Source organism: Macaca nemestrina, chromosome 11 (assembly GCF_043159975.1).
Source record: "Macaca nemestrina isolate mMacNem1 chromosome 11, mMacNem.hap1, whole genome shotgun sequence".
NCBI classification, from domain to species: domain Eukaryota; kingdom Metazoa; phylum Chordata; class Mammalia; order Primates; family Cercopithecidae; genus Macaca; species Macaca nemestrina.
In genome coordinates this window covers 138,040,940-138,068,277 of record NC_092135.1, presented here as the reverse complement: position 1 = coordinate 138,068,277, position 27,338 = coordinate 138,040,940, and the positions used below count along the sequence as shown (strand labels likewise).

Here is a 27,338-nt window from a genome sequence, read left to right as displayed (position 1 = left end):
AGCAAACGATCGTTGGTATCCTGGCAGCAGTTTCTTGGGGGGGGGGCGTTTACATTACTGGATCACCAACCATGTACGAGCGACACAGTTTTTACTAGGATGCTGCTGATGCTATACCTACCGTCCACTCATCTTCAGCTTGCCACAGATCCGCAGCTCTGTGGCTGTCTGTGAAAGCATGATTCATGGCTCCTGTGAGCCTTCGGTTCTGGTCAGGTTGTTTTGTTTGTGGGAGAGCCTACCTGGGTACCGTGGGGAATAGGCCTTGGGTTTACTTAGTGGACCTGGACTGTCTCACAAAGTCTGGCTGAGAGCCAGATACACTCACATAATTTCCATTTGAACCATTACAAATGAGAAACGTCTCCTGCTTTTATAACTCAGTAATGGGAATGTGGCTGTTGAAAATAATTATTTTCTTTGTTTTGAGCCCTTAAGAAAAGAGACTTTATTTTAATGTTTTTTTTTTTCCCCCGAAAGCTCAAGAAATGCTTTTTATCTTTAAGTTTAGTGGTTATATTCGGACTATATTTAATTTAAAATAAGCAAATTGTAACAAAGTATAAATATTTTATCATTCAGCACAATGAAATGATAAAGCTAAGAGACTATCCTATGATTTGTGTATTTATTGGTGCCAAGAAAAGTGGAGAATTAAACCTTTTACAAGCCGTGGTACGACAGACCATCCTATGTCGGCCTCAGCGTACAGAACAGATCTGTCAGACACTGGCTGCAACTGCAGAGAGACTGAAGCTACTCACCGTTCCTGCCCCAAGATCCACTCATCTGGAAAATTGTTAATGGGGGCATGCTTTGTGTGTAGCACTGTCATATAACCATTTGCTTCTAGCTTTTGATTCCTGCTATTCCTGTGTTTAAAGCATACTTTGTCTCCTTTTTCTATGTCTTTTTCTACGGCATCCGTTCCCAGAAGGTCATCATTTGTAGGTACTGAGGCTTTTAAAAGATGCTACCACAGGTTCTGAGAGTAATTTTAAAAAGCAGCTCCAGATCGACCACGTGGTCTTTGGGAGGAAGGCTTTGCTTCTGGGATGACTGCTTGGCAACGAACAGCATTTATTGGAATGTATAGATTTTTTATATGGATGTTTAAAAAAAATCAGACTTAAGCTGCTTTTATTGTATTTATTTTGATGGTTTGGTGTGATCCACATGTGTCTTATTTTTTTAGGGTTCAGGATAAGTTTGAGGTGCTGAATTACACAAGCATTCCTGTCTATCTCCCGGAAATCACCATTGGAGCTTATCAGTCTGATCGTGTCTTGCATCAATTCAGAGCGGTAAGACTGTGGAAATGGAGAAAGCTGGCTGGGGGTTGAGTCTGCAGCACCTGGGGACACTGTAGTCACTTCTCCAGAAAGGAGTTGTTGTTGTTGTTGTTGTTGTGTTTTGTTTGTTTCAGTGAAGGGGCCTCTTTTTCGTTGAAATAATTCTCCTTTTCCCCGTATTTCTGTATGGGGAGCTGGGGAAGTCCTCAGATGGCAGCCCCAGAGCAGAGATGTTCGTCATCAGGCATATTATCTTGATAGGGGAACACTCTGTTCATCAGCTATTATGTCACTTTCTTTACTGTCAGGCGTTACTTTTGGTCTTGTCTTACTCTGTCTGTAAATAATGAGGGTTCCATTCCTGCAGAAGGCCCTTAGGCCATATGGGAGGGCATAGGGAGGGCAGGCAGAGCTTGGGACAGACAGCGAGGGTGGAAGTTGGTAGGGGCAACTGTGTCATTGATCTTCTTATCCAATTGCCATACCTTCTTAGTGAGTTATTTGTTGTGGCAAGATTCCATTGGTTAGAGGCATGTGTAAGTTTTGTTGGGAACCGGCGGGTGAGTTGCAGCCTGCGCTGCGAATCCGATGTCAGTGGACTGGGAAGAGCACGATCCTTATCTGTGGCAGTGGTGGCTGTGGTTTGTTATGGGTAAATGTGAAATAGTTGTATTAAATCAGAACTCCAGGCTATGCCTTCAACATGTAGATGAGTTGAAATCTAAATTTTTTTGCATTCCTCTGATTGTCCGAGTGGATACCAGCAAATTGCCTGGAGAACCCACTGAAAGTCTGAGTAGATCCCCTTGCTTTCTTTCTTACTCGAGGTACTTGGCATTTTCTTTTAAGTAAATTTTTTGGATTGTTTTGGAAGTGGTTTTATTCAGTGTGAGGATTTGGGGAAAACACATAAAACCGTAAACATATCTCTCAGAGGCACTGGCGGTTAATAATCTGTGCACACCTCCTTCTGTCCTTGTATACGTGTGAGTGCATGTGCCATTTCTCCCTCTTTGAGTGGGGCTCTGTGGATTTGCTTCCCTGGCATCATTGCTGTAACTGGTGCCTTGCTTGCTGCTCTTATGTAGGCCAGAAAACCCACACTTGGTGTTGGTTCCCCGTGTCTGCTTTTGTGCGTGGCCAGGTCCTGTTGAGTCTGTTTCACAAGTGGCTTCACTTCTTCCTGTTGACATCCAGGCTGCCATCATTCCCACCTGAGCTTGTACGGCAGCTTCCCCTCCGGTCTCCTTGGGTTTAGTCTCTGCCCTCAGTCCTTCTCCAGTAAGGCAGAAGCAGCCGCGATCTCAGTGCAGAACCCACAATCTCAGTCCTGTGCCTGAAGTCCTTCCTCTCCTGTGAGAGGTGTGTTAAAGTCTGCCGCTCTGTAGATTTGTGCCTCCTTTCCGTTCTGTCTCCTTTCCGTTCTGTCAGATTTTGTTTCTTTTTTGTTTTAGGGCCGTGTTATTAGATGCATACAAATTTAGAACTGCATTGTTAGTAGAGTCACCCTTTTCATTATGATATTTTCCTCTTTACCTTTAGTGGTGGTTCTTATTGTAAAGTTTATTCAATATTTATGTAGCATCTGAAACTTTCTTTTGGTTAGTATATGCATGATGTAACTTTTTCTATGTCCTTTACTTTCAACCTTTCTATGTCTTTATATTCAATGTGGTTACCTTGTAATTTGCAGTTATTTAAAAAATTTGTATTAGTCTGAATATTTGAAATATTTATTCACATTTAATGCAATTACTGTTTGTAAATAGCTTATCTTACTGTTACATATTTTTTCTACCTGTTCTATGTATTTTTTTCTTTTCTGATTAAGTTTTTTTCTTTATTCCATTTACCCCCACCTATTTCCCTACCAGTTATCATTTTAATAGCTTTTTGTGACTAACCTGATAATTAAAATATTTATCTTTGGTTTAATGATGTTGAAGATCAATTAGCTTTCCAGTTCCAGAGCAGAATTACCCACTCTCGTGTTTTGCATGATCTCTGTCGTCTTAATTCTCCGTACGTGTTAGCCCCACAGACGTTTGCGACTGCTCTGAGCGGTGCTCGGCAGCTCTGCCTGTGCATTTGCCCCACGGCCACCCGCCCCTTCCCTGGGCGCTGCGCCTGTATGTAGCATCCTTGGTCTTCTGCCTGAAGAATTTTTTGCGAATAATAAATTCTCACACTTACTATTTAAAATGGTCTTTATTTGATCATCATTTTTACCTATTTTATTTATTTTTTTAAGTTTGGAATGTTCCAAACTTAAAAATTCCTCAATTGGAACGTTCCAAACTTAAAAAAAAAAAAGAAAAGGAAAAATAACTTTTCCTGAATCATTTAAGGTAAATTATTAACATAATGCTCTGTTATCTTCAAACACCTGAATGTGACGGTTCGCAGAAGGTGGTGTCTGCATCAGGATCGTTTGAGCTGCTGTTGGGAATGCAAGTTCTCAGGTTTCAGTCCAGGCCTCCTGGATTAGACACACAGGGGATGGGGCCCAGAAATGTGTTTGAGTGAGTCCTCCTGTCAATATATAGTGCCCGGTTTGAGAATCATGGCTTGAATGTGTAATTCTCACAAACAAGAATGTTCTCCACAACCCCAGTACAGCTGTCAGAGTCAGGAAATGAGCGTCACGCGCTACTGCTGTCTGATCCACAGGCCCTCTTCATGAGCAGTCATTTATCGTAGCCGTGTTCTTCTGAGCAAGAATAGCCAATCCAGGGTGATGGCTTGCATTGAATGGTTTCCTCTGCTAGTCTCTGTGAATCTGGTTCAGTTCCTCAGGCTTTTCTTGGCATTCAAGACCTTGACATTTTTGAAGACTACAGAACGGTTACCTTGCTGAATATCCCTCAATTTGGTTTTGAGGGATATTTGGCATATGGTTCCCATTTGTCCCACCACTGTTTTTGTTACCTTTGTTACTTGTTAAGGTGGTGTCTTCGCTATAAAGTTATCTTTTACTCTTATTATTTAGGATTTTGAGGGGAAGTACTTTGAGAATATGTAAATGTCCTCTTCCTCATCAAACTTTCACTCAGTAGTTTTAGCATCCGTTGATTTTTCTTGGCTAAATTATTACTATGATGATTGTCAAATTATAATTTTCTGTTTCTGTCATTCTTTCTATATGACCAGGTAGTGTCCTGCTAGAAGCAAATATTTTCCCTTCTCCCCATTTATTTATTCACTGATCTCCATATATCACTATGGACTCGCAGATTCCTGTTTATTCAGATACATCTATACTTGTTTCTGTGTTTCTATTTGTTGAAAACCGTGAATACACACCAGTGTCTCCAGTTCCAGTGCAGCACAACAAGGTTCATTTTAGTGCTCTCCTCATCCATATCCTTCTCAGATGATGAGAAACCCGGCCCCCGTGATCTCAGTGTATTTACCTGCCGGAATTCCGCAGGGCGTAACTTAGTCTCCTGTTTCTGCTACTATGGCGTCCCTAATCCCTGCCACCCAGGCAGGTGCAGGTATTCTCCAGTCCTGCAGAACAGCTTTCCATTTGAACCTGAAGGAAGAAAGGCTGTCTTCATTCCTGCAGGTTGGTTTCATTGGGTATTGAGTTTTAAATTGCCAATATTTTCTTTCAGTGCTTCCAAACTTTGCTATTTTATACTTCTGGCTTTTGTGTTTCTAATGATAGTTCCTCTTCAGAAGATACTTCTTATTTCTTTGACAGCTTTTTTCTCCTTCTTTTTTAAAGAGATTTTTCTGACTTGGTTTCATGCATTTATACTCTGTGGGGTGTGTGTTGTGTAAGTAACTTCTGTGCGTCTGTGCTTGCTTGGCCTGAGGTTCATATGCGTTTATACTCTCTGGGGTGTGTGTTGTGTGAGTAGGTGTGCATGTGCATCTGTGCTCACTTGGCCTGAGGTTCGTATCTATAACTCTTTGAGCCTTTGGCTGGTGTTCATTGTCTGTATCACTTTTTTTTTTTTTTTTGAGACAGAATCTCACTCTGTCACCCAGGCTGGAGTGCAGTGGCGCGATCTCAGCTCATTGCAACCTCTACCTTCCACGTTCAAGCGATTCTGCTGCCTCAGCCTCCTGACTACAGGCATGCGCCACTATGTCCAGCTAATTTTTTGTGTTTTTAGTAGAGACAAGTTTTCATCATGTTGGCCAGGCTAGTCTCAAACTCCTGACCTGAGGTGATCTGCCCGCCTCAGCCTCCCAAAGTGTGTCTGTATCACTCTTGCTGCATTTTCTGTCTGTCTTTACCTCCCACAGTGTGTCTGTATTCCTCTTGCCATGTTTTCTCTCTGCTCTTTCTGGTTCCAGTCGGTCATATGTTGGTCCTTTTCACCATGCACCATGTTCTTCATGCATCTGCTCCTTTCTGTATTTCTCATCCTGTTTTTTTGTTTTTGTTTTTGTTTTTTTGTTCTTGAGTGTGCATCAGCCTAGATGTGTTCTTCTTAACTGCCTTTCAAGTTACTAATCATCCTTTCAGCTCTTCCTTATCGGTTGTTAGACCTGTATTTCTTATATTTGAGTTTCGAATTTTCATCCTGGTTTGTTTTTGATTCTAGAGTTTTCATTCTTTTATAATTTCAAGTTTACTGCTGAAATTATTTTGTCATCTAATTTCTTAAACGTATTCATCACAAAGTTACACAGAATTATGTGATAATTGCAGTATCTGTGTCTTTTGTAGGTCTGTGTGAGTGGTCTGGTCCCTCATGTTTGGTTTGGGGTTGTTGAGTCTTGTTGTTTGGTGGCCTCATCATTGGTGTTTTGTTGTTTTCCAGTGGCAGTCATTTTTTGTGGAGACTTTGCCTGGAGTTGTCTCACTCTGGAGAGGATGTGCTTTACCATCTTCTGGCAGGCATGGAAGTCAGGGCAGGTCCCCTGAGAGCATTCAGGAAGCAAGCTGATGACACTGAGCTTCCGTTTTGTGGGGCCTGGGTGTTTCCAGCTTGCCCTTACTGAGAGGCCGTTTTTGCTGGGGTCCTTTCTTTTTGATGGGTCCTGAACTGCATGTTTGGCCCCACAGTGCACTCCCGCTGCTGAGAGCTCTGCCGGACTTCTTAGCCCCTCAGCTCTGCTGGTGGGACTGGGGAGCACCTCAGGGAGGGGAACGATGCCACCTGTACAGCCCAGCTGTTTTTGTTTCTTCTGTGGACATTGACATCCAGGGCCCTCCCTGCCCTGTTGCCTTTACAGCCTGATGTTGCCTTTGTAGAGTCCTTTTCTACATTGTCCCCTGTTCGGTTGTTCAGGAGGGGAGGGTTGGTCTGCATGACTAGTCCACCAGCTAGATGTGTTAGCCGTTTTAACCAGTTACATGGAGAGCTCACCTAGCAGTTTTTCATCACTGTGTTTTATGTGGTTTTGTCTGCTTTTCAGTTTGTGAGCATTGAAGAGAATCTAAGAGAATCTATGATATTGGGCGTGTGGTTTGAATTAAATGTTTAGAAATGTTAAAATTTTGAATCGTATTTACATGACTGGGGAAATCTGATTTTTAAATTTCTAAGCATTTAAAAAAATAAACGAATGTTTAGAACAGTTTTAGATTTACAGAAAAATCGTGAAGGTCATAGTGAGCTCTCATATCTCACATCCAGTTTCCATTTTATTAACTTCTGTTAGTGTGGTACATTTGTTATAATTAATGAATTAATAATACTTACTGGGTTTTTTGGTTTGTTTTTGTTTTTTTTTTGGAAACTGAGGCTCACTCTGTTGCCCAGGCTGGAGTGCAGTGGCATGATCTTGATTCACTGCAATCTCCACCTCCCGGGTTTAAACGATTCTTGTGCCTCAGCCTCTCAAGTAGCTGGTATTATAGGCACCTGCTACCGTGCCCAGCTAATTTTTGTATTTTTAGTAGAGATGGGGTTGCACCATCATGGCCAGGCTGGTCTCAAACTCCTGACCTCAAGTGATGTGTCCGCCTCGGCCTCCCAAGTGTTGGGATTACAGGTGCGAGCCATCACATTCGGCCCTTATTGTTAACAAAAGCCCACACTTTGAGTCATTCAGATTACCTTAGTTTTTCCCTAATATGCTTTTTCTGTTCCAATATCCCATCTAGAATATCACACGACATTGGATCCTCATGTCTCCTTAGGTACCTCTTGGCTGTAACATTTTCTCAGATTTTGTTTTTAATAAGGAGTGCTGGTGAGGTATTTTGTAGACTCTCCCTCAACTGAGGGTTGTCTGATGGTTTTCTAGCGATTAGACTGGGCTGTGTGTTTTGGGGAAGAATCTATAGAGATGAAGCATCAGGAGCGCTTGCTGTCAGTGCGACCTGGCACCCTGGCCCTGACCGTGGGCTCCTGGCTGAGGTCGTGCTTGCTGGGTCTCCACTGGAAGCTGCTCTTCCTCTTTCCAGAAAGCCTCATGCACACCACAGCCTTTATGTTCCTCTGTTGAGTAAGAATTGCCTGACTATTTAGAGAGTTTTGTTTAAGGAAATTCAGTTGCTTGATATTAAAAAATTATCAGTTGAATTTAAATAGTAATAAATAGTAATGACCATTTCTGTAAATTCATAAAATTCCTTTTGTCCATCAGAGACACCAGCAACAGTTCTCATTGCATTTCCTTCCGGAGACAGCATTGTGGGGATACCTGGAGGTGAATGAACAAAGCTCCTCTGGGTTTCACATGCAGCTGTTTCAGATCTGGGAAGGTTTATGGCTTCTCACAAAAGGCTCTCTGCACGGGTTGCAGAGCTGCTGTTTAGATTGGCTTCTCTGGGCACTAGGGAAGCCTCCCTCCCTTGGGGTAGTCCCCTCCCTCTTGAGCCTGTGCTCAGGGGGCCCCTCAGGGAGCTTCATTCTGACCTGAGTGACTTCGGTAGAGCCCTTAGCAGACAAGGAATGGAATACCGAAATGTCTTGTGTGAAGCCTTCTGTAAGTGTGTCTCCTTGCACACACCTCTGAGAGTGCAGGCCTTCCCCTGGAGCAGGAGGAGATGGAGGGTTTTTATTTCTAACAAAAGGCCCCACCCTGGTGAGAGTGGCTTCCTTTTATCTGGCCATCTGACAGACAGCTTGTGCTAGCAGCGATTTCCGTCAGATGCTGAGGGGAAAAAACAACTGTTGCACAAAAAACACATTAAAAATCAAACCCTAACTATAAAACCCATTTTCTCCAACTCTTTTCCTTCCTTTGGAAACAAATACTCGTGGTGTACTAGGAAGGGAAATGTTCATGAAAATGGAGTTTCTTTTGAATCATTTGTGTTTCAGGTTGCCTTCATCTCATTCCTGTCTAGTTCAGCTGAAGACAACAGGCATAGCTAGAAAAATGGAAAGTGTGTAGGAAGAGAGAGGGCCTGGAGACAGGAATGTGTGCAGGTGGAGGTGTGTCTGATCTCATCAGAACAGACAGAGAACATACCAGAGCCAGGAGCCTTCAGTCTCTGACACCTCAACTCGCAGAGGCCACCGGGCAAGGACAGCTGAAGTTGTTTTTAGTTGGGTCACAGTTAGAGGTTCTGAGGTTTAGCAAGAATTATTGTGAAGTTTGAATTGCTAACAAAATTAAATGCTGTTTTCCATAATTACACATTGGAAAAAGAAACCGTAAATACAATCAAGACAAGAATCAAGTTTTTTAGAAAAGAGTTCAGGTTTTGCTTTATGAAAATTGCAAAAGACAAGTAACTGAAGGAGAGTAAAGTCAGCCTTTGTCAGAGACGAGGTAAACAGAATTGCCTCTTCCTCACCTTGCAGCTGGGGATCCCCTACCCGCAGTGGGCTGCGCAGAATGAAAGAAAGGGTCCTGAAATGCTTCTCACCGGTCTTTGGAGGTGAGGAGACCTTCTTATCGGTCTTCAGGTACACGCGTCAGGTCACTGGTTTGCTGCAGGGGAGCAAACAGCATTCGAGGACATTCCACAGAGGACGTGTGAATATTACAGCAGAAGGTATTTGGCGGCCAGTTATTTCCGGGAGCAAGTGGAGGCCATGGATGCCTTTTCATGTCAGTGGTTCCTGGAAGCCCATTACCTTGGTAGGCAGTTTCTCGCTTTCTGGGAGCCTTTTTTTTTTAATCTTAAAAATACGTGTTTTAGCCAAATTCTGTCACCAACATGAGAATTTCTATAATCCCAATTAATGTTACAAAAATAATAAAATTACTAAAACTATGTTTTATACTTTCATGAGAAACTTAAAATATACTTGCACTGTGCTTCTATAAATAGGTGGTCTGTGTGTTGTAACACGCCCAGGACGTTGCATGCGTATTTTATGGTGGGTATTGTCCTTGTTGATACTTGGAGGTTAGGAGTTATTAGGTAGCACTTCTGATTCTTGGGAAAGGAGTAATGCTTTGACCTTTATTCTTTAGAGTAAGGATTATAGTCTTCGTTTTTCTTCCAGGATTTTCATGATTTTTCTGACTTTAGTGTTTTTGCAGTTTTGCAAGATGGGTCTACATTTGAATTTTTCTTTATGTGCTATTTGCGTCTTGTTGGTAGGGTCTTATTCCTTGCTGGTAATTCCCGCTTGCTTCTCTTTCTGTGGACATTGTAAACCTAGTTACTTTATGCTCTGTCTCTGGAGTGCTACTCTGGACACTGTTTGATCTTGTTCGTTGTTTCTTCTTCTCACCCATGGTGACTTCTTTTCTTCTCTGTGTTGGAGACTTTGGGTGCTGAGCTTCTGCCCCGTGGGGCTCCATCCGTGGGCATTTGGTGAGAGTGGGTCCCTCCTGAGTCAGGCTGCCGGATGAAGTACAGGATGCCAAGGTAAGCTTGAATTGAGAGCAGCTAGTATTTTAGTATAAGTATGTCCCAAGGATTTTACCCGGGTATCCTATATGATTCCCAGTCCTGGCAGCCTACTCCTGAAAGGACCCTTTGCTGCTGCCAGGCCGCAGATTCCTGAGGAGCAGGGAGGGATTGATGGCACCTTTGTTGCTTGTGGTATTCCAGGCCCTGGAAGTAATGTGAATTTCCACCCTCGAACCTGTGTGGGGACAAGCTCTGGTTACGAATTCCCAATGGAGGGTGGTTTCACCACTGGGTGCCAGCTGGGGTCTCCTTGCTGTCAGGGGGCCTTCTCCCCGCACGGAGGGTGTGGCCCTTCAGGAGTCCCCTCACAGGGACGCCAGGCCGTGTCTTGTGGCTCTCCCCGCACGGAGGGCGTGGCCCTTCAGGAGTCGCCTCACAGGGACACCAGGCCATGTCTTGTGGCTCTCAGCAGCTCTTAGGCGTCCCCAGGGCTCTGCGGCTTCAGCTCACCACTCTGGCTTTTCCACTTGCTCTTCGTTCTCAGCCCCTTGTGATTTCTTGGGCAGCTCAGCAATACATGTAGAAGCATTTCCAGAGGTTTTTATATCAAGAGGTTTTTCAGCATATTAGGGCTGCTGTTTTGCTAGAAATGGAAGCCTCCCCTATTTTTCTTTATATTTGGAAACCCTGTTTTGGTGCTGGTTCTTTCTGTAGCCATTCTGTGGAGGGCCTGTCTGAATTAGAAAGTCTACATTTTATATACTCAATAGGTATTTACCCAGTGAACAATCCCCCAGAATGCAGGTTTGATTAAATCCCCAAACCTGAAGGCACAGAAGGGAAACCTGGATGATCAAAGAATTCTTGCCTTTTAATTTAATCAGAGTTCTATCCTGGGGATAGAGTCAGGCATCTTGGGAGCGCTAAGGTAGTAGGAATGACAGTTTACCCCAATACCTGCTGCCAAGCCTGACATTTCAGACCCCCTGCCCGACAGTGTCATCTCAGTGTCCTACCACTTCTGCACTTAGCCCTGAGCAGATCTTTATCATGCCAGGCACTGTTGCAAGCATTGGGGCCACACCCGAGAGTGAAGCCAAGCCCTGCCCTCGTGGAGCTCACCTCCTAGTGGGCAGGGAGAGCAGATGATAGACAGACAGGTAACAGGGCCCCAGGGTCTTGGAGAAAGCACAGCCGAGGAGGCTGCCCTGGAGAGAGGTCTCAGGCACCTGACGCAGGGGACTGAGGGATGTGGGGGTGTAGGGGAGCAGGTGCTGCAGGGGAGTGAGGGATGTGGGGGTGTAGGGGCAGGCGCCCCCTGGAAGGTAGGAACAGGTGGACACGTTCTGGAGCTAGAGAAGAGCCCGTCATGGTGAGGTGTGATGCAGGTGGGGTGAGCTTGAGCAGGGAGTGAGTTGAAAAGGCAACAGGCCAAGGTCAGCCGGGGTCCGCAGCTGCCGCGGGGACCTCAGTTCAGGTGTACTCCTGGTGAGGTGGTGGCGTTGGCATGCCGGAGAGTGGCAGCATCTGGGTTTCAGGTTCAAAGGGTTGCTCTGCTTGCCATCTTGAGTTTCAACTGTGGGGCAAAGGCAGAGGGCCAAGGCGGTCAGGGAGGATCCTGGTGGTGCAGGTGAGAGTGCTGGTGCCATGGGCTGGGGCCCTGAGAGTAGGCATCATCTCTTTTCCCAAGAGCCCCGACTTACCAGAGGCATTGTCGCTCCTCCTTGCCCAGCCAAGTTGCTTCTTTGCTGTTTAGGTTTTCAGAATTAAGCAGACTGTTGCTGAAGGATTCCAGCAGAGGGAGTCAGGGAGGAGGTGCAGGGTGGGGAGCGGGCTCTGAGGGCCTGGTGGTGGCCTTTCCTCACCGGGCGGTGGAGCGCTGGGCCTCTGCCGTGTTGCCTCTCCTGCAGAGTTGTGTGTGTGACTGGAGGAAAGGGGTGGAGCGAGTTCCCCCAACTCTGGGGTCTTGCTATAAAGCGCATTAGAGACAGGTAGGGGCAGCTGGGTGGGGTGGGGCTCTAAGATAGGAATTTGCCATTTGTAACAACAGGACTTTGGTATAAAGGCTTTAGTTTGGGAATCCCAGGCATACTTCCTCATGGATCTTTTCCTGACCCTTATGTTTAATTTACTGATGGATGGATGAGCCCAGAAAGGGTTACTCAGGAGAGCACTTCTCAGGGAGTGGTGTGATGCTGGGGAAGCTTGCCCACCCTGTGTCTGAGCAAATTTCTGAAATCTGTTTGGAGCTTATACATTGAAACAAAGCCGTTATTCTAACTTTCATATGAAAAGAGTTCCATGTCTTTTAAGACACTTTTTATTAGAGCTCAAATTCTTTTATAAGCAGAAACTCCTTTTTTAGGTTTCTAAAAAGCATACAAACAGTGGGAAGACAGAATTCTTCCCCACATCACCTACAGGTGGTTCGCCCACACCTATTTCAATAGACCTTATTTTAGCGACTCACCTTTATCAAATGGTTCCAAAGTGTTTCAGCCTAGATTTAACAGAACAGCAGCTCTTCCTTTTCAGACTCATAGTTTTCATAACATTTAATTAAATTTTGTAATTGCAGTGACAAGTACAACTGGCATCGCTGCTGGGAAACAGACCACTGACTCATACCACTTGGTGGGAGGGATAGAAGTGCCTGTGGTCCAGCGGGAGCAGATCCTGCCACTTGGTGTGCTGTGTAAGCTGGCCTGTGAGTGGTCCAGTTAGGGTTGGTCCAGGGGAGCTTTCTGCTGAAAGGAGGAGGAGCTGGTGAAGAGGACTAAGCTTGTCAGAGTGTTAGGAGGCAGGCCAGACCGCATGGGCCCTGGGTACCAGCAGAGGAGCCTGTAGAGGGGCCTCAGTGTCTTTCAGAGGCTGCAGGAAGGTCAGGGGTGGTGAAGGCTGACCACGCCCAGGATACTGCGTTGATGACCAGGTCATAGGTGAACCTTGAGAAAAGTGTCAGGAGACTGGTGGGAATTAGAGATTCCATCTTCTATAGCTTGTTATTTTGTCTTGTTTTTAAGGGCTAAGGCATTCTCAGTGTGTTTATAGACAAAAGGGTAAGTGCTTGTGGAAAGAGAGAAAAAACGCAAGAGAGGAATGGGACCGTTGATGGAGCAGGGATCCCAGAGGCGGCGGCGGGGGGCCCCTCTCGGCTCATCAGAGATCCGAGTTCACCAAGCAGTCATGGCCAGGCCAGATCACCGCTCGTTTCATAGGACCCCAACCTAGTCTGCTGAGGGGAGGTGGAGGGATGGGTGAGGGCTCTTTCCTCCCACGGGGAGACACTCTCTGTTGGATTGGCCATGTGTGGAGTGGAGGCACAGAACCTATATCCAGGGTGCTGGGAGGGTAAGTGAGAAAGCCAGCTGACCCATGCTGGGTGGTTGACCAGGCCCAGTGACCACGTTGGCCATTGTCATTGAAGCATCTCATTCCTTGATTAAAATCCACTGGTGCTCTTCACATCACAGGGCCAGTTCCAGACAGTAGATTACAGCCATTTGATGTGTCACATTTATGTTCTCCTAGCGTGAAAGCAGCAGTTTGTGTGCCTAACATAATAAATATGCATGGTTGAACATCCTGGATGTGATGGCTCATGAGTCTTTCTGGAACAGATTGATCTTGGAGATGTCTTGACTGGCCTGTAAGGGGCACGCTCGTCCAGCTGTGGAGCACGCAGTGGGTCAGATCTCCACACAGTGGTTCTTGTCCGTGTGAATCCTCTCACCTGCATGAAGTGGTTCTTGTCCCTGTGAATCCTCTCACCTGCATGAAGGGTCTGGCTGCCTTTTCTAGGTGTCTGGGAAGCCTGCTGTTTCCCATCAACTGCACCCTTGAATGGGGACTCCAGAAACAGGAGCAGCATCAGGGACGAGTTAGAGGGCCTAGCATGCCACACTCAGGGACAGTGGCGGGACACTGGCAGGAACAGTGGCAGCTCGTGGCGCTCCGGATCCCAGGTTCCTGTGCCTGCCCACCTGTACCTGCCAATGGATGGGTGACTTTGAACTAAGCGAGAAGATGGCAGTTGGGGGTCCAGTGGCATTCGTTAGTTAGGAAGAAGCTCCAGCTACCCATTCTAGACTTCCTGTCTCTCTCGTCTGTCTTTCCTTATCCCTGAACCTGGCTTCCAGTCTGAGTCTGGGGAGATCTCCTCGGGGGGAAGGTTTCCCAGCTCTTCCTGTGACTGGATGGAGTCAAAGGTACCAAGACCTGAGTCTAGGAAGGGTCCAGCCAACTCATTTTTCTTCTTGGGGTTCTGTAATTTTTGCTTTGTTTGCCCTTGGGTAATTAAGAGGTGCACAGCTGCTGTTTGGGATGCAGTTGTCTAAATCAGTGATGCCCCAGAAGTTGCTAGTGTTCTCGGAGCTGCTCTTACTGAGGGAGTCAGGTCTTTTTACTGGAACTCCTTCCTAGGGCCACTCTGAGCTCTCACAGCCTCTGCCGCTGCTCATAGTTTCTGGCTCCGCATGGTGGAGTCGCCTTGCCTTCTGCTGTGGCTCCTGCTTGTCACTCTGCAGTGCTCTCAAGGCCATTCAGCCTGTCGGCGGGAGCTCCACCTTCCCTGTGCATTCATCTGGCCCCCATTTCACTGCACTCGGTGCCAGACACTGCACCAGGGCTGGAGACATAGCCCAGTTTCCATACCCTGGAGACTTGGCAGAGGCACGTGCGCAGAGGGTGCGATGGAATCGCAGAGGCTGTGGGGACCCGTGAGAGGATAGGGATGTGCAGTAGGCTGCTGTGTCTGTGGTCTGAAGGCTCGCATCTCACAGGATGGGTATGAGTTTGCCAGGTAGAAAAAGAAGAGTCTTGGGGGGCAGTTGAGGGAGGAGGAGGATGGCTGTGAAGGCCGGAGGCTGCAGGGCATGGCTGGCAAGGGCCATGATGTGAGGGGAAAGGAGATAGTGGCCCTGGGACGAGCATGATCTGAAAGGAAAGGAGACAGAGCAGGTGGGAGGGTGATGAGTGGGGGGAGATCGCACAGGGTCTTGGGGTGGACTGTGGAGCTTAGTTTTCATCCTAAGCCACATGGGATTACAGCAGGCATGAGATGAACCTGAGGAGTTCCATATAATCGAATTAGCCTTGCACATTGTTATATAACCAAGTCTTGAATAACAGTATAAAGAACTTCTTATCGGCATTGATGGGATAATTAAGAAAGGTTGTCAGAAGTGTTGGAATTTGAACCAGAATTTAAGATTCATAGATCCTGAGGATTTATGGGCTTTATTTAGAGTAACTTCTTGACTATTAGAAACCCTATCAGATAAACTTTAAGGGATTGGAAAACAGAGATCCAGAGAAGTTAGCTCAAGGTAAGACTACTAAATGGATGACGTGGAGTGATGGTTAAGATGACATTTTTCTGGCTGGTGCCGTGGCTTTGGTTGGAAACAGCAAGAGATACAGAACCGACGGGCTGGGTTCTGGGAGGGTGGTTGGCAATAGGAAGTGTCGACGCTTGAGCCAGGAGGCTCTTAGGATTAATCTGGCAGCCGTGGCCTGCGAGGTGGGGAGAGGCTGGTGGAAGGAAGGATTATGGGCTGGGGAATGGAGTGTCATGGGCTGAATAGGACCTGACAGGAAGGAGAAAGAGCAGAGAGACGGAGGCTGAAGGGGCACCACTTCTGCTGCTGATCACAGTGGTAACAATGCCAGGTCACCCCGAGCACCGACTGTGTGCTGGGCACCATGCTGTTGCCACAAGAAGGCACTATTATTCTTATTCCCATTTGCAAATGAGCAGTTGGACACAGTGGCTTTTTGAGGTCCTGCAGCTTCTGGGAGGGCAGGACTCATATTTGGGCAAGTGTGATCGGGTGGCCGTGCTGCTTCCCAGTCCGCTGCTTCTTGCAGGGCCCCTGGGGTGAGCACCGTGCACAGACTAAGGCATGGGGGTTGTATTAGGCTGTTCTCATGTTGCTATAAAGAAATATCTGAGACTGGATAATTTACTTAAAAGGGTTTTATTGGCTCAGAGTTCTGTGGGCTGTACGGGAAGCATAGCAACTTCTGCTTCTGGGGAGGCCTCAGGAAACTTACAGTCATGGCAGATGGTAAAGGGGAAACAGGTACATCCTAACATGGCAGGAGCAAGAGAATGGGGTGGCAGAGTGTCACATTTTTAAATGACCGGGTCTTTGGTGGCAGAGTGTCACATTTTTAAATGACCGGATCTTTGGTGGCGGAGTGTCACGTGTTTTAAATGACCGGGTCTTTGGTGGCGGAGTGTCACATTTTTAAATGACCGGGTCTTTGGTGGCAGAGTGTCACATTTTTAAATGACCGGGTCTTTGGTGGCGGAGTGTCACATATTTCTAAATGACCAGGTCTTGTGTGAACTCAGAGTAAGAGCTCACTCATCACCAAGGAGATGGCCTAGGCCATTCATGAGGGATCCGCCCCCGCGATCCAGACACTTCCCACCAGGCCCCACCTCTGACACTGGGAATTACATCTCAGCATGAGATTTGGAGGGGACATCCAAACTCTCATTTGATGAACATGCTGGTGACATGGGTACACAGACTAGTAAAGAAAGACCTTTTCACAATAGAGTGGATCTTAGATTTTCATATGAATAGAAGGGTTTATGATTTTTGGTGGTGTTAGTCCTGTGACCTTGGAGTTTTTGACCAGTCCTGTCGCAGGTCTGGCTAGTGTCCTGGTGGCTCTCAGGCGCCTGTCCACACTCTAGGTGACACCCCGCGCTAGGGCACTGATGCCTCAGGAATCCAAGTTTTCATCTAAAACAGCGTTTTCATGGGGTGCGGTGCTCACGCCTGTAATCCCAGCACTTTGGGAGGCCGAGGCGGGCAGATCACTTGAGGTCAGGAGTTGGAGATCAGCCTGGCCAACGTGGAGAAACCCTGCCTCTACTAAAAAACACAAGAATTCGCCGGGCATGGTGGCGAGCGCCTGTAATCCCACCTACTCGGGAGGCTGAGGCATGAGAATCGCTTGAACCCGGGAGGCAGAGGATGCAGTGAGCCAGAATTGCCAGTGCATTCTAGCCTGGGCAACAGAGTGAGGCTCCATCTCAGAAAAACTAAAATTAAATAAAAGTAAATAAATAAGTAAAGCAGCACTTTCAGAGGGGCATGTGTACCTGGGGTCTGAGCAATATTTATGAACACCTTTTTTATTGGCGACCCTCATTGTGTGCTTGGAATTGACCCTGTGTAAGTTCATGAAAATACTGAATGTGTGCAGGACAGGCTGCTAATTCTTTAAAGTCACGTTTTAAACATTGTATCAGGTCACTTTTTATTTCTGTGCAGCCCTGCCTTGGATCAGACAAACTGTGATTTGGTTTCTACTTTACCAATTCGGTGTCTTTTCAATGGAAGGAGGCCAGATGCCGTTAAGATACTGCACTTCCTCCTCGAAGCTGATCGTGTCCAAGATAGTTGCTAGGACAACAGAATCTTCTGTTTTCTCTCCTGCTATTTTTATTTCTTTTACTATCTCAAGTTGTTTTCATTTTCAGTATTGAGTTCTTCCTTACCATTTTTTAAAATAGAGATGTTTTTAATAACTTTAATGTTAATACTGTATGTTCTTGCCTTTATGAAATTCACCTTACAGAAAAGCACTAGGATCAGTTTACCTAAACATGCTGGAGACGGAAGGCAGGACGTGATTGCTTTAGATTCCTCATGACATTCAGACCTTACTTGGAACTCAGTTTGGTATCTAGTTGTGTTAAAATACAAATTTTCAGTTTAGAAGTTACTTAATTGGGTTTGAAAGTAAATGCATAATGCCTTCAGTGTTCTCTCCACTTTGTGCCCTGCCACATGCACTGTGAAAATTAATCATTGAAACTCAGCATTAATCTGTATGCCCCAGTTATTTACATCTCTGTATATAGAAAATTATCAGCATGTGTCACTCGAAGAAGATGACTGGCCTGAAGGGTGCTCTTTACCAGGTACATTGGTTTGTATGTGATTGCTGCTGGTATGTGGTATCTGCCTGTCTACTGATGGAAAGTGATAAGATAATGTCTTCCCTGCAATCTGGAAAACCAAGTGCCCTGACTTTACTATATGTTGACATATTATTTTATTTATTTTAGAATTTTTAGAAAGCATACCATTTTCAGGTTTAAAACAAGCGCTTAGGAACTTTTCTGTTATTCACAGCTAATAAGAGTTAAGGAGGATTAAGACATTTGAACTGTTGTTAATACTCATTGCAACAAATTTGACAGCTAAATAATGATATATTTGTAGGAAGCTATAGTTTTATGTGCCAAAAAATAGAACACACATTTTCAAAACAAAAATATGGTTTTTGAAAGTTGACTGATAAAAGATTTTTTGAAAATTGATGCCAATTTTGTTATACTGGATTTGTGTTCTACAGTAACGGAAATTAAGGGAAATTGTGTATCAGAGAAATGTCTTTAATATCTATAATCCTCTTCTTTAAAATTAATGAAAAACTCTAAGCAGAATCCATTAGCATTTATATGTTATAATGGAAAATAGGAGTTGGAAACTGGAATTTCCAAATCACCCCGAACTGTGCAGTAGTTCGGAGCTCCTTAGTACATCTAGAGAGAGGGGAGCCAGTCATGCCTGGCATAACCCATTTCTTGCCCCAGCGGAGTGAAGCTGACCCAGTAGACAGGCCGCCCTCACTCAATCCTTTTTTTTGTTTAATTTATATTTACAGTAGTACAATAAAGGATTTGTTGCTGGAATATACATATATTTATTTATAAGTATGTTTAATATTTATCAATATATTTACAAATATATGTATACATGTACACACACACACACACACACACACACACACACGTCCTTCATGAAAACTCTTTCAACTGGGAAACTGTGAGCATCCTTGAATGTCCCTGAGGTGACTACTAGGATATAAACATCCCCCTAGGGAAGTTCTTTGAGTTACTTATGAAAGGAGCTACAGAAAAATTGGAGTCACCTTTGTCGGGGTGGAGTGGATTGTGGATCATAACCTAACAGACACCCAAGAAATCTCATAGCTGAGACCTTGAGCAACATACGTTTATTATGTGCTGATTGACAGATAAATGGAAAATTGGAGGGAATGAGGGGATTTCAGTAAAACCTCATATAAGTAGTATATGATTGAGGAAAGAGTTTATTATGTTATTTTTAAGAGTTAGCACACTAAAAGTCACAGTTTAATTCAACGAATATTTACATGGTATAGTGGGAAAAAGATCCTGGACTTGATCATTAAAAGGCCTGGGCTTCTCTTTCAGCCTGCCACCAGCTAGCCACGTGTCCTTGGGCAAGTCAAGTCTCTGAACACCCGTGTCTCTTTTAAAATAGAGACTGTGGCTCACGCTGTCAGGGCCACATGGAATAACACTAGTGAAAGGGTTTCTACTTAGAGGCTGCCCGCTAGTATCAGTGAGCATATCAGTGATTGCATTGGACATAACTTTTTGATGAGTACTAAAGGAAAAGTCGAAGGATGAAGGGAGCTCTGAGAAGGAAGGGGCATTATTTCATGGCATGATTCGAGGAGGCAGAGGTGGCTCAGGATAGCACTTCACAAGAAGAGTGAGTGGCACAGGCGTTTGATAGAGAAAAGCCATGGCCTTGGCCAGGAACAGCAAGTCAGCTGCCGCGCTCGAGGAAGGGCTTCTTGGAGGCCTTTGTGATGCACCTGGGCGGGGAGATGCTTGTTCAGGAGTTTTCTTTGGCTTTCTCCTGAATGACATTTCCTGAGATAGATCTATCAAGTTAATCACACTCACTCACCCAATAAGTTCTGTTCTACTTCCTTTTTACAAAGTCCCTTTTGAGAATGTTTTTATGTGGTACTTCTTTCATTACCATGGTTCTTCGATAAGTAACTGCATAGAGCAGTAGGTAGGGCTGTTAAGTGTTAGAGGCTGTCTTTGCAAAAACTGAAATAATGACGCAGAGAAGTTTGTCCATACAAATGAATGATTCAGTGACATCTGTTGTCATTAGCCAAACCTTGGATAGGAACTTTCTTAGAGGGAGGTGAGGTGCCCTCTCTGGCTGAATTACCTACTCCTTCTTACCTTACATTTCAACTATGTATAATCGCAGATGAGATGTACATTTACATCTTTTCCTGGGTTCTTTTTAGACTGGTTATGTACTGTAGTTCCATCTTATTTCCTTTGTGGACTTATGAGCTATCCCTCTTTATTTCATTTCTGATGATTGCCTTAGGGTTTCACCATGGGCATCTCTAACTTGTCACAGTCAACCCACACATTGTCAGCATTTAACTGCCTCACACAGAATGCAGGTATCTGGCCCGAGGCCACAGCTGTTCCTGCCCTCTGTGTTCTTTGTGCTGTTATTCTCGTACACTTTGCCGGAAACCACACAATGGACTGTTGTGATTTTGGCTTTAAACGGTAACTTTTAAAGAGATTGAAACAGAATTTTTTAGTCTTTTATCCTTCCCTCCACCATTTCTGATGTGCTTTATTCCTTGTGTGGATCTGAGTTTCCACCCAGCGTCATCTTTCTCCTGTGTGAATAACTTCCTTTAGCAGTTGTTACAGAACAGATCTGGGAGCAGTGAATTCTCTTAGCTGTTGCTTTTCTGAAATACGTAGTTCAGCTTCATTTTGCTGGGTATTTTCATTTGATGTACAATTCTAGGTTGACAGTTTTTTCCCCCTCCAACATATAAAAGATATTCCGTTGCCTCTTGGCTTGCACAGTTCCTGGTGAGAAGTCTGCAGTTCTTCCTCACTTTGGTTCTTGTGCCTCACGAACCTTTTTCCCTTCGGTTGTTTGTAAGATTCTCTCGTGATCTTTTTCTCATTAGTTTTTCATAATTTAATTATGGCGTGCCTCTGCGTGGTTTTCTTGGTATTTATCCTGCCTGGGGTTCATTGAATGTCTTGGGTGGCAGGATTATCATTTTCAGAACACATGGAAAATGTTTGGTTATTATTCAGATTTTTTTCTGTCCTCTCCCTTTTGGGGACTCTTATGTATCCATGCAGTAGGTGACTTGCTGTTTTCCACAGGTCCCTGTGACTCTGCCCATTTGTTTTTGGCCTTTTTCTTTCTGTCCCTAATTTTGGATTGTTGCTGCTGCACTGCCTTCAAGCTCACTTCTGTTTTCTTCTGTGGGTGTATGCTATGCTGTTAACTGCATTGTGTTGGTTTAGGTCTTCCAAGAATCAGAAGCCAAGGGATTAGAAGTTGAAGAGGCCCATTGGAAGAAAACACCTTTGAAGGATCAGGGAGAGGAAGCCTGAGATGGCAGGAGAGCCTTTGCTCTTCCTTGCCAGACTGTGACAGGAGACAGGAAGAAAGAATCCAGGAAAGATTTGGCCAGACGGACGAGTGTCCTAGAGCCAAAGATGCCTGTCAGGGAGTCCCATGTCCACAGGAACAGCTGGCACCAGAAGCTCCTCTGTGCTCCATCACTGACCGGGCATGTTCTATAACGTGCGTGGCCGTGGCATGAGCAGGCAGCGGGTTCTGAGGGTCGGCAGATGCAGGGTCAGGAGCAGCAGGAGCGTTGCAGAGGAGCACACTGTCCTCCCTGCGGCAGGAGCTCTGCAGAGCACATTTTCATGGCCACCACACTTACCCAGTAGAATTGTGTTTCAGGAATCCTGTTTTTTAGCTCTAGAAATTCTGTTTGGTGCTTTTTATGTTTTCCAATTCTCTCCTTATTATGTTTTTCATTTAATTCTTAGAGCGTACTGAACATTTTTATAACAGCTGTTGTAATGTCTTTGTTTCCCATTTCATCGTCTTTGTCGGTTCTGAGTTGGCTTGATATTTTCCCCTTGTTATGGGTTACATTTTCCTGTTTCATATGCAGAGAGATGTCTCATTGCTTGCCATACGTTGCATATTTTGTGTTTTTGAGTGCTAGATCTTGTTCTATTCCTTTGAACTGTGTTAGAACTTTTTTCTGACAGCAGTAAAGGTACTTGCAAGTCAGTGTAAACCTTTTGAGGCTTGATGTATCAGCTTTCTGGTGAGCCTGCAATGGGCTTTCTTCAGGAAGGGCTTAGCCCGGTGCTAAGGCATGGCCGTGGGGTCCCTGTTGAATGGTGCATGTGTGCAGCGAGAGGCCCCTCTGCTCTGGCCAGTGGGAGCTTGCCGACTCAGCCCTAAGTGAGCTCTGGGAGTCATCTGCTTGCAACTCCCCAGAAACTGTTCTTTCCCTGAAGTCGACTTTGTCCAGCTTCATGGAGTTTTACCCCCTGCACACACTAATTGGTACTCAGCCAAAGACCAAGTGGGTCCTCTGTGCAGATTTCTGGAGCTCTTTTTCTGCCTAGGCCTCACCCCTTTAGTGGTGTACTCCCTAAAATCTAGTAATTGTGTCCTGCCCAGAGTCACATGCAACCATCAAACTCAGTTTCTCCAGCTTCTAAATGCATCTGGCTGGGAGGCAAGTTCAGACCCTGTTACTGCCTCATGGAAGGAAACTGTTGACTGTTACTTGGCCTGATGCCTCTCACACAGGCCCTAACGGTGTAACTGATTGCCCAGGAGCTGCATAGTTCACGTCGACTGAAGTCTGGGGTATATTTCGGGAGGAGGCATTTTTTTCATGTTGGGGCTTCTTTAAGACCATAGGGCTCAAGTCTGCGCTTGCTACTCCGCGGAGGCCGTGCTTTGTGCATTGTGTGCCTTTGCTGCCTCCTCCCTGCTCCTGAATGGCCACCTCTTCCCTACTGATCCGCACCCTGTCCGCCCCTGAAGCCTCTGTCCGTCCCTGAAACCTCTGTCCGTCCCTGAAGCCTCTGTCCGTCCCTGAAACCTCTGTCTGTCCCTGAAACCTCTGTCCGTCCCTGAAACCTCTGTCCGTCCCTGAAGCCTCTGTCCGTCCCTGAAACCTCTGTCCGCCCCTGAAACCTCTGTCTGTCCCTGAAACCTCTGTCCGTCCCTGAAGCCTCTGTCCGTCCCTGAAACCTCTGTCCGTCCCTGAAGCCTCTGTCCATCCCTGAAGTGTCCGTCCCTGAAGCCTCTGTCCGTCCCTGAAGTGTCCGTCCCTGAAGCCTCTGTCCGTCCCTGAAGCCTCTGTCCGTCCCTGAAACCTCTGTCCGTCCCTGAAACCTCTGTCCGTCCCTGAAACCTCTGTCCGTCCCTGAAACCTCTGTCCGTCCCTGAAACCTCTGTCCGCACCTGAAACCTCTGTCTGTCCCTGAAGCCTCTGTCCGTCCCTGAAGCCTCTGTCCGTCCCTGAAGCCTCTGTCCGTCCCTGAAACCTCTGTCCGTCCCTGAAACCTCTGTCCGTCCCTGAAACCTCTGTCCGCACCTGAAACCTCTGTCCGTGTGGGTCGGGTGGGATTTCTCCACCCTTTTCACCCTCCATCACCTTCCGTCTTCTACTTTGGGTTTCCCCCACATTCCAACTTGTTTCTAGGTTTTATGGAGCCAGAGAAGAGAGGGTTGCCTTCGTTCATCTCTCTCAAAGCAGTTAGGACCCAGTGTTCATGAGTACAAGGAGTTTCCTGTGTTAGAATGAGTGTGTGTGTGTGTGTGTGTGTGTGTGTGTGTGTGTGTGTCTGTATATATTTCCTTGACTGATTTCTATGCGAACAGCTGGCATTTGAAGCACTAATGTAGGACATGTCTAAATGGTGCACCCAAGAGAAGCACCTGGGAGAAGCCTCAGTGTGCGGCCTTAGCCTTCAGTATGCGGCCTCGGCCTCTATGGCACAGATCCCAGGTTGGCTGTAGCATTTAGAAGTGGGCACCTTTCTAACATCAGAACTCAATCTAGTCCTCACGTTGAATCACACAAACTCAGTAGAGTCACTTTGAATAAAAGAACAGCATGTTTCATCTTCCTCTGTAACCCCACCTGAAGCTGGGGAATCACCCTGTTCCCTGCTGTTGCCCAGCACAGGACCTGGCACCTGTGGGTACTTACGAAGTAATTGTGGACTAAGTGAACTTAAACCATGTCGTGGACTCAGCTTTACTGTCTTGTTACCTTCCTGTCTTTCTTAGGCCAGTGATGAGCAAAGGTTTCCATTAAAGAGCCAGAGAGTAAAGATTCCTAGCTCTGTGGGCCACACAGCCTCTCACAGCCGCTCAGCTCTGCGCTGTGCAAAAGCACCACCAGCCAGTGTGTAAATGCATGGACCAGGCTGTGCCAGTGAGGCCTCATTTACAGAAGCATTCAGTGGCCAGATTTGATCTGTGGGCTATAGTTTGCTGACCCGTGCATGAGGCACTAAAAGGCCAAGAGCCTGGTATAAATTCCTAACGAGAAACCCAGGCTCTGAATCAGCCCTGAAATGTAAGCAGCAGCATAATGATCTGAAGCAGCGTCTTGGCATTATTAAATTAAACCCATTCTGGTGGCTGCGTCAGCATCTATGGCTCTGTTTATTGTTTTTCCTTAAGCAAGCAGTTCCATTTCTAGAAATTTATCTTAAGCACATAAATCTAGAGGGGGCACATCAGTGTTATTTATGATGGGAAAACTGGGAACGGACACGGCCATAGGCTGGAAGAGGCACAGCCTGACGTACAATGTGGGCCAGTGGTTAGGAGCAGACTCAGGAGCCAGCAGGACATGGCTCCAATTCTAGCTCTGTGAACAGACTGGCCATGTGCCACCCTTAGCAAGTTACTTAATCTCTCTCTCCTTAGGGGAAAAACAAAAAAGAAAAAGGAAATCCTTGCACATGCTGTAAAATTCGAAAGATACATCAGAGTGTACAGATGAGAGTCATGCTCCTCCTTTGTTCCCTAGCCGCCCAGGGCGCCTCCCTCAGGCAGCCCTGTTCAGGTTTCTTTGTGTGTAGCCTTCGGGTTGGTGGGGGAGAGGGTAGCAGTACCCACCTGGGTGTGTGTGCCATTCACCCCGTTAACTGTGAGGGTCAGGAAAATCATCATGTTGGTTTACATTAAGCGTGGACTTCTGACACACAGAGTTGTACACAGATATTTGGGGGAAATCGGGAGTGGGTTTGATGAGAGTGTCTGATACTCTCTTTTCCTGTCTTTCCTGTATGTGAATCAGGATGCGTGGGTAGGAAGAAGTCCAGTCTTGCGGGGTTTTCCGGGAGAAGAAAGCCCAGATCCACATCCCCAAACAGGCTGGGCTGCAGTGCGTACACACCCCTCATAGGTCGTTCTGTATTTGCTGATACAAACGTGCACACCCTCTGCAGCCTGGGATGGAAGCCCACCCTGCTCGTCCTCCGTGTCTGGGCTCCGTCAGGGGGCGGCTCCATCAGGGGGCGGAGGGAGCTGCCATTTCCAGCCCAGCCCCCCGTGACCAGCAGCTCTCAGGGAAAGGAACTCGTTTTCTACACTGAGTCAGCCCAGGTTGCCGAGGTGACTGGGCAGGGAGACTCCCAGTGTGCTGTCTGAAATCCCTTCCCGGCTCCAAGCCTCGCCCTGGAACACTCTGGGTGGGCCACCAGGGACTGACGCATGCCAGGGTCACGGGTGGAGGGCAGCTTAGCTGCTGGGCTCTGGAATAGGACTTGGAATGTTTGGCTTTGTAATTTATTGAGGGTTTTTTCCCTTTCTTTAGTAAACTTTACTTTTGATTTCTAATGGAAAATGGAATGCAGGGAAAGAGCCTCCTGAAAGTGTTAAACTTGCCAGATCACCGTGAATCTAATGAGTCCAAAAGGCCTTGAATTCAGAAATCCAGCGAGGGAAACTGTTCACATTGTGCAGTAGAAGGGATTGCAGAGGATGAGCATTGGAGGGGTTGGTTCCTTTTTCTGTTAGGCGCTCTTTCTTCTTTTGCTCCTTAAGGATTCTCGGTTTGCTCACCCGGTATGCACTCAGCAGAAGCCCCAACTTCTGACAGGAGGAAAATGATTTTCTTTTCATTTTAAAGTAGGTGTACGGCCCGCACCTGAGATAGTTCACCACATGCCCTTTCCATCTCGGCCTTCGGACGCACAGCCACACACGTGTGTCACGCACCCAGGCACCGTGAACGAGCAGATCCGGGAAAGCGTGGCCCAGGAGGAAGGTCTGGCGAGGCCTGGTGCAGGTCCCGGAGTGGGGCTGCCCCGTGAGGGAACGGGCTGTGCTGCTTTCCTCCCCGAGGCATTACCGTGCACTTTTCCTCGAGTGATGAATGAGCGCTGGGTTTGGGGGTTGAGGCTTATTTTAACTTACCAGATACAGACGTGAAGGAGTAATGTAAACGGGATGGTTTTGCATTTTCCTGGTGTGAGATGCTCCAGATGAACCTCTCCCCACTGCATGAGTCTCTGTTGGCCTAAAACACTGAAAAGAGACCCCCAGGATCTGAGAACCCTCCTGGGTATCACAGGCCAGAGAAGTCCAGAGACAAATTTTCCAAGACAATTAATGGCCACTGGCTGGACTTAGCAGGTTTGGTATTCTGCAAGTTTCTATTATCTGCTCTGATTTAAAATTCTATTTGCAAAGATGAAAACGGAGCCAGACTATCCCAAACCCAGCCCTTCCTCTGTCAGTACTGCTGTGAAGAAACCTGCATGGCTGGTCCTGTGTTTGGGTAGAGCATTAAATGACAACTTTAATTGAAAAACCCTGGGGAAGCTGACCTAGGGCGTCTTAAGAGAGGGGCCCACTGGCCGTCGTGTGGGTTTGCAGCAGGTTGGTTAAACGGGAAAACCTTTCAGGTAATCTTTTGTTCAGATGTCAACTTTCTGTTCTTTGGACATAATTCTGCAGTTGGGCCTTTAGGGAAAAAGAAACGAATTTCTGGCAGGACCACCTCTTGGATGTGGAACCAACTACAAACACTGTTACTGTTCCCTGGCTGCCGGAGTCGTGTTTGAGTGCGGTTCTACTGGAGGCGTCCTGGCCTCCAGTGTGCCTGGAGGGCCTTGCTGCTTTCGCAGCTCTCTGGCCTGCCCCTTCCTTGTGTTGTGTCTTGGGGGTGACCCACCCTCTCCTGCATCCTCGGCCTGTTCCCCTGCACAGCTTTCTTCTTCCTGTTGTACAGATGTGCCCCGGTGTCTCCCATCATAAAAAACAGACACCCCGCAGGAGTCACCTGTTGCTGCTGCTGCCGGCTACTACTCTCTAGTGGCTTAAAACAGTACTCGTGCATCCTCCTAAAGTTCTGGAGGCAGAGGTTCTAAAATCAGGGTGCGGGCGGGGCTGCCTCCTTCTGGGGGCTTAAGGGGAGATCCATGTCCTTTCTCTTTCCAGTTTCTAGAGGCCACCCATGTTCCTCAGCCCCTGGCCCCACATCTCTGTGGCCGTTGCTTCCATTGCACATCTCCTTCTCTGATTTCTGAGGACCCTAGTGATGGTCTGGGGCCCCTCAGATGATCTCCCAGTCCCCTAGTGATGGTCTGGGGCCCCCCAGATGATCTCCCA

At 46.5% G+C, this 27,338-nt stretch overlaps 1 protein-coding gene across 5 annotated transcripts in view; it reads left to right on the top strand.

Moving 5' to 3' along the window:
• Positions 1-27,338, top strand: part of LOC105473801 (NADH:ubiquinone oxidoreductase subunit A10) — a 119,851-nt gene that overhangs the window by 33,342 nt on the left and 59,171 nt on the right. For 3 of the 5 annotated variants that reach the window (XM_011727847.3, XM_011727848.3, XM_071073713.1), the window contains exon 9: positions 1,196-1,304. The exons of 1 other annotated variant lie outside the window; for it this stretch is intronic. In XM_011727847.3, the coding sequence (XP_011726149.2) occupies positions 1,196-1,304 (109 nt within the window). Of the gene's footprint in view, positions 1-1,195; positions 1,305-10,146; positions 10,249-27,338 lie in introns of those variants that run through there. One more of the 5 variants, XM_071073712.1, reaches the window with a different exon arrangement.